The 11,822-nt window shown below is 41.4% G+C and overlaps 1 protein-coding gene across 2 annotated transcripts; it reads right to left on the minus strand.

Moving 5' to 3' along the window:
• Nucleotides 1–2,933: 2,933 nt before the first annotated feature.
• Nucleotides 2,934–11,478, minus strand: LOC123447724 (flowering locus K homology domain-like). Of its 2 annotated transcripts, none has more exons than XM_045124363.1 (7): nucleotides 11,248–11,478; nucleotides 10,158–10,640; nucleotides 6,149–6,395; nucleotides 4,873–5,021; nucleotides 4,509–4,787; nucleotides 4,207–4,398; nucleotides 2,934–3,416 (listed from the first exon to the last, which is right to left on the minus strand). In XM_045124363.1, the coding sequence occupies exons 1-7, from the start codon at nucleotides 11,473–11,475 to the stop codon at nucleotides 3,222–3,224; spliced, it is 1,773 nt and encodes a 590-aa protein (XP_044980298.1). In that variant the 5' UTR covers nucleotides 11,476–11,478; the 3' UTR covers nucleotides 2,934–3,221. The 2 variants fall into 2 exon arrangements, with proteins under 2 accessions (XP_044980298.1, XP_044980300.1); XM_045124365.1 differs by lacking the exon at nucleotides 11,248–11,478 and adding an exon at nucleotides 10,899–10,952.
• Between the last annotated feature and the right edge of the window lie 344 nt (nucleotides 11,479–11,822).

Below are 11,822 nucleotides of genomic sequence, written 5' to 3' on the forward strand. Positions count from 1 at the left end.
GGCGGCTATTTATAGCCTGGGAGCATACCGACATGATTTGACATTAATGCCCTTAAATAATATGATCGTTGGTGTGGATAAGATCGGTGATGTGGCGTGAATTGCGGCAACGGTCGGGACCCTCAACTGTGAGAGTCCTCATGTCTCTCTTATTCCTCACTTGAGGCTTTTGGTAGGATTAGGCTTGGGTTGAGCATCATAAGGAAATTCATTCCGAAGTGTTACCTCGACCCCCTTTAACAGTACGGTGTTCCTATGACTCAAGAGTGAAGAAAATGAAACAGAAAGAATAAATCTTCACGCTTCAAAGTCTTCGGATCGTTTTTCTTCACGATACACCGAATTCCTCATCTTCAATATCTTCATGAAGAATATCAATTTCATCGTAATTTCTTCGCGATCAAAATCTTCAACAGAAGACCAGTTTCTTCAGCCGAAGATATACATTTTTAGGGGTCGATATTCATCGTATATTTCAAACTCCTCAGCGATTTATAGATCCTGTGTACACTCATGAACGCATTAGATACTTAACATACAAGTCTTCAAACCACCAAAATCACTAAGGGACACTAAATGCACTTACATATAAGCATGCTATAAACGGACGCAGATTTTTGGCTCTGTGTAGCATATGCTCCCTAATGTATAGTAAAAACAAGAGAAATAGTAAATAAATTCTAATAATTCTTTAAAAAATATAGATGTTCATATTAGTGTGGCAAATGTACTTGTCAATTTCATGTCATATGGGATAGCGGTGCTTCGTCGGTGAAAAAAGTAAAATTAAGTGTAAAATTTGAAGGTAATAGTTGGCATTCGATTTATTTTTTATACATGTCAAAATGCTTAAGTTTTTCACCTGAAAATTTGCACATATCATTTGGATGTGACAACAAACACATATGTTCTTTAAAAAAATAACATTTGCGAAATTCATTTTTGACAACAAACACATATGTTCTTTAAGAAAAATAACATTTGCGAAATTCATTTTTGACACGCAGGCTCTCTAGAGCCAAATTGAATATCTGGTTATAAGCTCATTATTGTACTTGAACTTATGTTTACAAACTAGCAAAAGGGCCCATGCGTTGCAACGGGAGAAAGAAATAACACACAGCACACGCTCTTAATTTATAAAAAATATCTATAATTTGAGAATTTATAGTTACGATACAAATAAAGATGGTCTTATCCTACAAAAATGCAGTTTAAAATTTCACGGGTCTTCTATTTTAACACGGCTTGCATGTAGATTTAATACGTACAAAGAATCAGTCAAGTGACCTTCAGTTTCATCTCTAATCCTGATTTTGTTGACGTGTTCATCCCCAACCCGGATGAGTACCGGTATGAAAGAAAGACGAAACTTATTTATTAAGATTGCACCCTAGATAGTATTTTTATTAAACATTTAACAGATAAAATAATATCATATTTAAATTCTACATATTTTTCTAATCAAATTCCATGTATAATATGTTAAATTTGGAGTTACGGTTTAAAAGATATGAGTATTTAAAAAAATATTTAATATATACTACGAGTTTAATGTCATAAACAGTAAGTGCTTTTTTGTAAAATCATCTCGGTGGGTTTTCCGACGGAAGCGATAGCCTCTTTATTATTAACTAGCAAAAGGGCCCGTGCGTTGCAACGGGAGAAAAAAATACCACACGTTTTTAATCTTTTTATAATTATTTTTCATTTACTAAATAATAAGCTAACTAACTAATGTAGTCAGTCCTATCCTATTTTGTTGAGAAATCAACCCGTCCATGGTTAATTACACCATGATGAGAAATTGAGCGGGACAAGCAAAGCAAAACAAAGCGGCTACGTGAATTGATCAATGGACTGTTATCTTATTTCACTCATGGGGTAGAGAATGTGGGATCAGATGACAAACTGAAGGTGGTGTTCCATTCTCTGTCTCAACATCAATACAATCTTACATTCAATATATTCATTCATCAGCAAACAAATCCCCACAAAACAAAATTTCTTGCCCGTGCTTGGAGGCATGGGGAGGGGATCTCACCAGATGATGAGTTCCTGCCGGAGGAGGGGATACGATGAGGGAGCAAGGATTAGACGCCTCTATCTGGCCATAAGGAGTCGCTGTTGCCGCGCCATAACCACGGAGTTCCCCGTGTGAGCCATGGAGGCCCGCCTCCACCTTCAAGTACTTCGCTCCGCCGCGCCTTATCCGCGCGCCGCCGCCGTTCTGCATCGAGCAGACGCATCATCCCCACTCACTGTAGCTGTCGCGTTGATTTGATCCAGAAGCTGTGCTCGAGGCCGAAACGGGGGCAGCAAGCGGGCAGAGGTACGGCCGCAGAGGCGGGTGGGTTGAGATCGACAACAATGGTGATTGAGGTCGGCCGCGGCGGCGAGTGGTGTGGCAGCGGCCTGGGCACAGGCCAGGGTGGACCAGGGTCGACGCGATGCGCTCGAGCGCCCTAACGGGGGCAATGAGCCAGGAGAGGTACGGCCGCGAAGGCGGGTTGGTTGAGATCGGCAGTGGTGGCGGTTGAGATCGGCCGCGGCGGCGAGTGGTGTGGCGGCGGCCTGGGCACAAGCCAGGGTGGCCCAGGGTCGACGGGAGGAGACGATGCGTACGGATATAATTTTTGCTGCAAATCGTTTTTTCCTTTCGCGTTGCAGATAAATGATGAAGCGTGGGTTGAATAACAAAAAATATAGGAGCTTTTTTATAAAAATGCGGTGGTGGATTTTCCGACGGAAGCAATAGCCGCTTTATTATTAGGTATAGATTAGGTAAAGAAATCTTTCCTTGACTTGGCAAACGATTTGATGGCATTTTGAAGCTCGAGCTGGAGCTATGAGGATCTGTTCAGACTTGCAGCAACGATGTCATTTTTATTTGACTGCGGCCGCCCTAAGGGACACATCACGACAACATTCGATAACCTGGGAACGGTAGCTACCAAGTTCAATTCAATTTGTTTTGTCCAGTCTTCCAAATTTAGAAGATTGTTCCCAACTCAACTCAACAAGTATATTCTGTATCCAACGAGGTAGCTCAGCTATAAACCACATGTCACGACGGTAAACATACTATACCAAAGTCTACGACCAACCATACACCAGACTGACTAATTTGATGGGGCAGAAATCCATGAATGTAATTATTGGGCAACAATGAAAAATCAACCATCACAATATAGATGGAGGAAATCGCTCCGCTTGCTGCACTAGTATCCATAGCCGGGATGGTAGGAGCCGCCACCATAGCCTCCGCCGTTGTGAGGAGCAGGCCCTGCACCTGCACCTGTGGGAGGAGCCCCGTATGGTGGTGGCGGGTAAGAGCCGTAACCCGAATCGACTGGCGGAGCAGGTGGGTTGGAAGCCGGTAGCCGGGTTTGTGGAGCGGCTTCCGCCATGAAATTCTGCAGGCAAGCAACGGCCATGAGCAACAGGTTAAGGAAGACCCACATCATGTCCAATCCGGACAAATATAGAAGCACGTTTTGAAGTGTATTTATAATCCATACAAAGATAGATCCAACATATACATAAATAACAACAATCTGAAGTGTGTCCCTCTATTTTCGTAGTTCTTGCCATGAAGCTACTCTTTGCAATGAGGCCAAAAGGAGGCCGATGTTTTGTTGTTACACATAAGCAAAATACGTGCTTTTGCTGTGGAATGATAAGTAGAAAAGAGAGATTTGCTACGAAAAGAAGTTTCTACATTTTGACGCCACACTATGCCCTCTTTCTCATCTTATTAAAGCTAAGGAAAACACGTTTCTTTTTCGACATCATCCAAAACCCCTATCGAATGTTGTTTTGCTAAATGTTATCAACATCCAAAAGTTGTCGTGGTAAGTTATCGATAAGCATACATAAATGGAAGTACTTCACCAAGCATGGCATTGGCATGCTGCTAATATTTTAACAACATCTCCTAGTAATCAACTACAACCTAATTCCGGTTGCATTCAGCACATTTCATATATCTATAACATGGTTTAACAATGAAACAGATTAATTAGCCGACCACGGTCTTTAGAATGCACGAGTACAAATATGCATGGTGCACTTCCAAAATGGATTCAAAAATAAGAATCGCAGAAATATCAAAGAAAATTAAATGAGTCGAGTATCAATCATGAGTAATTTTGGAGAATACAAGTGCAGGTAAGCAATAGGTTAGTGGTTGGGTAGAAAACAGACCTGGATCAGTTGCTGGGCAGTTTGAACTTGGGATGCACTTCCAATTATCTCCACAGTCATCTCTCCAGGTGCACCTCTGCTTTCTTGAATAGTTACTGCTGCACCACTCTGCCTACGGATATAGCTGATACTGGCACCGGCCGCCCCAATCACAGCATCAGCATAGGAGAGAGGAATTTGCATGTTATGTACCTTTTGAGGAGTATACACAAGAAATCAGTATGTACCTCCCATATCAGGAGGCATCATTCAAAAGCAACCCACCATCCTAAGGTCAAATGCAGGTGTACAACACAACTAACCTGAGAGGCCACATGCAGCGGTGGTTGATTGCCTGAAGTACCACTTGGTGGTGCCTCACGTCCATATGCAGAAATGCCATAGTGCGGCTGCTTTTCCATAGGCGGCACATCTGGACGGGGATAATAGTTGTCTTGTGGCCTTGGAGGCATGAACTGTGGATTTCCACCATAACCTGGACCAACAGGAGGGAGGTTTGGAGGAGGAAGCCACGGTTGAGTAGGCGTCCAATGCTGTGGGGCTGTCATGGGCTGCTCTCTTTGCACACTGTGCATTTTCATCTGTAGACATGGAAATTTACAGTCGTAAATGCTGCGTCCAAGAAACTTATTATTGACAGGAACATAGGGTGCCAAAACGACTTACTTGCTGTTCAAATAGTGGGAGAATGCTGTGGTCAACAAGAAATTTTCTCAAGTGATTTGCTATCAACTCCACTGCTTTGTGGACACCAAGAGGCTCGCCTTGTATCTCCACAACTCTATCGTCATTCAGTGCAACAGGGGGCACATTTTCTAATAAAAAAAATAGAATGTTATATAGCATAATAATGCTGACGCTATCTAGCATCTTCTCTGAATGTATCAAATTATTCCATGCGGTTTTCAAGTTTATTAGTTCCATACTTGCAGTTCACCAATGATGAATATCAACATCCCAGTTTAGACAACCAACCGAACTCCAAACATTTGAAAATGCTAAAAGCTACAATATTAAGTAGCTGAGAACATTGAAAAATGAGAAGAAAAGTTCAGAATCTTGCATGCAGTATAATAAGCTGTTCTGCAAACCTATCAGCAAAAGGAAGGTTCAAGTTCCCAAATCCTATGAGATAGCAGAAATACCAGATCTGGGTTGTTTTAAAGACAATTAGGTTAATGTTTGGTTTGTGCCATCTCACCCCCTAGGCCCGTACCAATTTTCGCCAACAAGGCTAGCCACAAATTTTGGTAGAGTGATTCCTTGGCCCTTAGGGGGCACTACTTTTCATAGGCAACCAACCAAATGAAGGCCAAGATATTATAGGCTGCCAAAATTTTGGAACAGCACATATACATACACTCAGTATGTGGTCTCCACCCCGAACTACAAAATCAGATATTTTGTGCCCAGACAGTAGCCCTATAGTTTGTATATATATATTTGCATTTTTATGATGGGGATTTGTAAGTCAATTCATCATATTAATATAGTAAATGCAGCTCTCCTGCATGGTTCGAAAAACAAATTCATGTCAGCATATCCAAGCTTACCGGGAAGCTACATCAACAAAACTAATCAATCACCATGGTAGTTTTGGGTGAGGGGTCGATCCCCCCCGATTTTCTATGACCGGTGTCAAATAAATGGTTTCGGAGTTAACAGTTGATTCCTGAGCAGGCCAGGTTCCTCAGTACCAGAATGGTTTGTGCCCCAGGCATGGAGCACATAGCATTCATATTGAAGGAGCAAATGAGGCACGTGCACCTATGTGGGCCATCGTATATACACTGAGATAAGTATCACCATTTTCTCATATTTTGATCAGCGTGTAACAGTCACAAGACAAGGCATAAACTCGATGACCAATATATATAAAGCATACGCATATATCGTAAAGAGAGAATCTAATACGTGAAACATAAAAATGCAAAAGCCTTACCAACAATCCGTACAACTGACTTTGAAGAATCTTGTATCGATTTAATGGTTGCTCCTTGCTTCCCAATAAGGCTGCCAGCTTGGGAAGCTGGCACCAGCAGTCGTGTTGGTCCTACATTACTAGCACCCCGTTGGGGCTGACCAAATTCACCATCTGAACCATCAGTTATCCTCTTATGAATTCTAAGTAAGCCATCCATAGCTGGAGATATCGGTTCATCTGGCTCATCCTTTGCTGAAATTATGACCTTTAAATAAGAGAATCAACATTGTTCACTAAATTAGTACTATAAACACTTAAGGATAGCTGTTAGAAGAGCACATTATGAAATTACATAATGCATTGTTACTTAGAAACAAATAACTGGACCCAGATGAACTCAGTGAATGGGGTTGCACATGCATAACCTAAGTAAGAATGTAACTTGGTAAGTACCATAACTATGTTTTGCTAGATCAATATCGCTTCTTTAATTTCCAAACTTTTCTCGATGTGTTTAGCATTGCTAACACGAGGGATCTATGAAATCACACAGGAGTATTTAGTTAATAGTATCTCTACACATCTTCTATCTTCTATATCTACCTAGCTAGCCCCCACTAACCATTTCTCTCAACATGCAAGCATGCCACCTCAGCCTTCAAGATGCATTGGAAAAGGTCCACCTCAACATGCAGCCATGCATAAGAAAAAAAAGGCACCTCAACATGCAAACATGCATGAGAATTTCAATTATATTTTGATATTTATATTATACAATAATCAAACACAATGAATCATGTGTATTTTCTGTTTTAGTTCTCATATTATTACTTCAAATATTCATGTTCCTCACAACCAATTCTCACTGAAATACATTGCAAAATATTCCCACAAAACAGCGGTGTATCATCTAGTAAATTTAACAATCAGAACCTGATTTTTATATTAAGAGTCAAAATAAGGAGCCCAATTAAGGAAGTCAAAAGGTGTACATTTTCTTAAGAGGTGGATAATAATGCTCCTGACTATCATCAGATGGATCTCCTACTGCAGCTCAGTTTCATTTAAGTTATATCGGAGATGGTAAACATTAGCAGTCAGCAGCTCAGTGCATAGCAGCAGATGAAATCTGACACTGAGATGGATCCACAAACAAGAACATCAAAAAGTTCGCCATAACAGTCCCTCCTACACATATAGTCAAATGTAGAACAATGTTCAGCAAGCATGGCTGATCAATAGATTGCCATTTTTTGTTATGGTTAACATGCTTTACAAAATTCAACATCCATCACAATGGGAGTTCTTATCTTCTTAACATTTTCAAGGGTCGAATTTTTCTGTGTCTCCTATCCAATAGATCCTTAAAGCCCTCTGAAGAAAGAATAATGATATTTTGTTATCTTTTCATGTGGGTTAAGAGCATGACTCCACTGAGCAAAACACTCAGGCTCATACCATCCACTTGTTGATAATTTAAATACCCATACCATGACACTTCACTGAGCAAAACACTCAAGCTAATTCCAGAAGGGCGCAAAAAGAGGATGCGGATGTAGCATTTTATTTTCAAATGCATGCGAACTTTCTACTTTCATCTGATGAAAAATTAACATCAAATTCATCATGTAGTCTCATTTTAAAGTATGCGGTATGTTTTATGTTCACTTATAGAAGTGTATCTGGTGTACATGTTTGTCATTTTAATGCATATTTGGCCGTTTGTCTTCATTGGAAAAATACTGGTCATCCAATCAGGCAGGAAACCTTGCCCCAGTGATCTCCTTTCAGTTCAAAAATCAAACAGGTCGCGAAATTACCAGATAATATATGGAGCATCTTGAAAGGAATCTTCATCCCAGACTCAAAGGACCTAGATCGCAGCAGAGGAGCACAGAACTGAACTTTCAGACCCATGTCTTTTGGAGACGTGGTTTGATTTGGGTCTTTAGACTGCAGTCAACCTGCAAACATTCACTTGTGTTATCATAATCAAAGCCATTCAATTTGGGACTTTGATGAAAGGTATATTTTGATTCATATTAGTTTTAGAGGCACTCTTTTTGTCTTTGGTGAACTTTACCATCTCGTACTTTTGAGTTTCATTTCAGAAACTGAAAATGTTTTTATGTTGACTTTTCATCAAGTTAATAAACTGGGGTTTAGGAAGCAAGGATAGCCGCAACTAGGCATTTTGGCAATAATAGAACATATTGGGCAATGAATTAGTGATACAACTGATATATCTCTAGTGTTTGATGAACCAATTGATAATTCTGGTATTTGGTTAGTCAAGTGACACCTTAGTGTATCATTAAAACTGCATCATGCAGGAGATGCTGCTAGAATGAACAACGTACACAGCTTGGATGTGGCTTCTTTTCTACAGAAGTTTTCAGAATAGTGATCTGCCACCAAGGAAAAAGCACCTCCATGGCATCATGGATGGTACATTTGCTTGATTGTATGATCAATCTTTTTCAGTTATACCCCATTCCATGAATGGCAACTTGAAAATATTAGAACAGAAAAAAAATAGCATCAATTGTACTGATACATTCCCAACCAATACTAGGATGGTATTTATGTTCCATTGATTGAAGCTATATCCAATACTGATTAAAGATCTTAGTTTTGTTGACTGGAAAACTATTCCAAAATTACTTTGGGGGAGACCATTTTAAACACAGAACTGATAACTGATGTTGAGTTATCTTTGGCTGAAGTAGTTTCCTGCAGATTATACAGCAAACTAACTGCTGACCTATACAAGGAAACAGAGTGCTAAGATTTACCAGGGGTTCAAAAAGAAAAGGATATCCAAAATGTGAAATCAACTGATGTCCCTAAAAGGTATAGCTATTTGCACCCTGACAAAAGGGGTATTTCTAATTTGCTAGGCCATAATGTTATATGTTTTTATTTGCATGTGCTAAAAACTATGCGATCAATATCTATGCAGAACAGTTAGCAATTCATTTTTTTTTAATGTAAGCTGGTACTTGGTCTTAAAACCAGTAACCAGTGTGTGTATGTTGTTCTGCATCAAACACATCTGACCTTTATAGTTTGCAGAGATGCAGAACAAGAAATGATGCTTGCTTCCATTATTTTCATTGTTATAGAAATTTGCTAAAATATCGTGGATGATCCAAGTAATACAACATTCAAATCTCAAACTAATTAAGGACATGCTAATGGTTAAATGAGAATTAAGTTTCTATTAAGCAGAAAAGAAGGTCTTGCTCAAAACAACTAGCTCAATCAACAGCTGTATTTTAGTTTCTGCAAGGCATGTTCATTGTTGAACAAACAATTTCTCTTTATATCCCATGTTCAGATAAAACTTAAGTGCTTAAGGCCTCCTTTGGTTCCTAGGATAGGAATAGGAATAGGGAAGTCATAGGAAATGAGATGGCATGTATCTCAACTCCTACAACAAAAGAGTTGGCATTTGGTTCATAGGATAGGACTTTTTCCATTAGGTCTTAGATAAAAAATAATCCTTTGAAATGTGAAGGATAGGAACTAATCCTAGTACATAGGAATAGGAATCCATTCCTACAAACCAAAGGGGTCAAAAGGAAACTCCCTATAGGAATCATATAGATAAAATTCCTACAAATTTCCTGTAACCAAAGGAGGAATAAGGTACCAAGCAACTACCAGCGCAACTACAAATTTCCTTAAGTCAACGAGCATCAAGCAAACAACGCTGCACTGAGCACACCAAACAACTTCCAGCACAAAATGACTAACGTACTAAGCAAACTGTTAGGTTGGGGAACCATTCCAAATGTATCTTATGGGGCAGAGTGGCAGGGAAACTGGGTATTAGTGTACACAAGTCAGTATACGAATTTGCCAGCTCATAATAAATCACAACATCAACAAAAAGAAATCTAAAAGGTGTTGTTGCAAGAAAACAACACACAGGAACCACTACAGAGTACCGACATCATAAAAATATGCTGGCTGCATTGATAAGAATACGAACTTGTCATCAAGATTTTATACAGATACTTACTGCTCTTTCTGTTACACCAGGTGGGCCATCAAGTATTTTTATGCGAGCTTTAGACTGCTCGCACATCTTTTTTATAAACTCCCCTTTGCGGCCAATGATAGCACCCACCTTCTGGGCTGGGACCAGTATACGGAAAACGCTATCTCCTGGCCAACCTGGCCATCTCTTATCCTCGCCCTCTACCTGCAGGCTTTCCTGCTGCTTCACTTGCCCATTGTATGCATTCTCTTCCTGGCACGGGCTTACTGGTTCATCATTGTACTGAGTTTCTGGTTCTTCGCTGAGCAGATTAGCTTGCACCTCATTGTACGCATTCCCAGCTCCTTCATATTGGTTTGCAGGCTCTTCTTCGTTGTATGGGTTACCAGGCTCTTCATTATACTGTTCTGTGTTGTCGTACGAGTTGAGTCGTTCTTGGTCGTAAAGATTCTGAGGGAGTTCATCAATGCCATGTTCCGTGAAATTCTCTTCATCCATAATTTTCTGTTGACACAAAGTAAAAGGATTACATAAAAAACCGCCACAGGCACCACTGAATTTTAAGGCACAACATATAGAATTCAAAATCTGCAGCAGGAACGCGTCTGTCTTTCTTCATACGCATGACTCGTGACGCAAGGCCCAGGCTGTAAATGTGGCTAGCAAGCAGGCACCATTTTATTAGACGCTCCCTGAACGCATACATGACTCTACCAACCTTGATTTAGAACATTTATATGCGACAACAGGAATTGTACCTACCAAGCAAACAGCAACTGGGTTCCAGGTCCAATCGACCATAGGAACCGCACCCTTTCCCCCCAAACCCACTTCAAAAGCACCCATGCCTTGCCATGACCCCAAACAGAGCCCAAGCCGCGTCCCCCAGATCAGCGCAGGGCACACGGGCCGCCATACAGCAAACCCTACTAAACCCTAAGCGCGCCGCAACCCCCGAACCTCGCTCGCCTCGACGTAGGGGCTAAAACTGAAACCAGGTCTCGATTCTCCGGCCCCGCGGAGCTCGGAATTGGCGAAACCTCCGCCGCCCTCCCACCAACCACGGGGGCGCGTCAGCGAGAGCACGGAAGGGGCGAGGAGATCGTGTTACCTGACAGAGGGGGAGGGGGAGGGGAGGGGAGGAGGCGGCGGCCGGCGGGGGGTGCGGCGAGGAAGCCGCGGAGGCCGGCGAGGGGCGGAGGAGGAGCGGAAGGGAGGACGACGGCAGCGGATTTGGGGTGTGGGGGAGGGGGGAGGGGAGCTCGTGCAGATGGTGGAGCGCTTTATCGCGATATCGCGACTCGTCCAGTACTCGAACGGAGAGCCGTCCGCGGTCCATACAGAGTTCTGTACTCGTGCCAGCAACTCCAATCGCGCTGCCTATTTGGTCCGCGCGTGACACCGTACAAGAACAATGACCCAGCGCATCGACATAAATCTAAATGATGTTTATTTCACGGGGTGTTTCTTTCCAGGGATTTTTTGGTGTAGGGATTAAAAAAAAGTCCCTTTTAGTCCCATGTGAAAGAAACAGGAGGGACTTTTAGGGACTAAAAGGGGGTATTTTGGACTAAAGAAAAAAGTCCCTATGGGAGGGACTTTTTCGGACTTTTTGGACTCTTTTTCCAACAATGCCCCTACTTTTAGCATGTTATTTAATAACTTCTAGTGTATTACTAGGGGTAA

Source organism: Hordeum vulgare, chromosome 4H (assembly GCF_904849725.1).
Source record: "Hordeum vulgare subsp. vulgare chromosome 4H, MorexV3_pseudomolecules_assembly, whole genome shotgun sequence".
NCBI lineage: Eukaryota > Viridiplantae > Streptophyta > Magnoliopsida > Poales > Poaceae > Hordeum > Hordeum vulgare.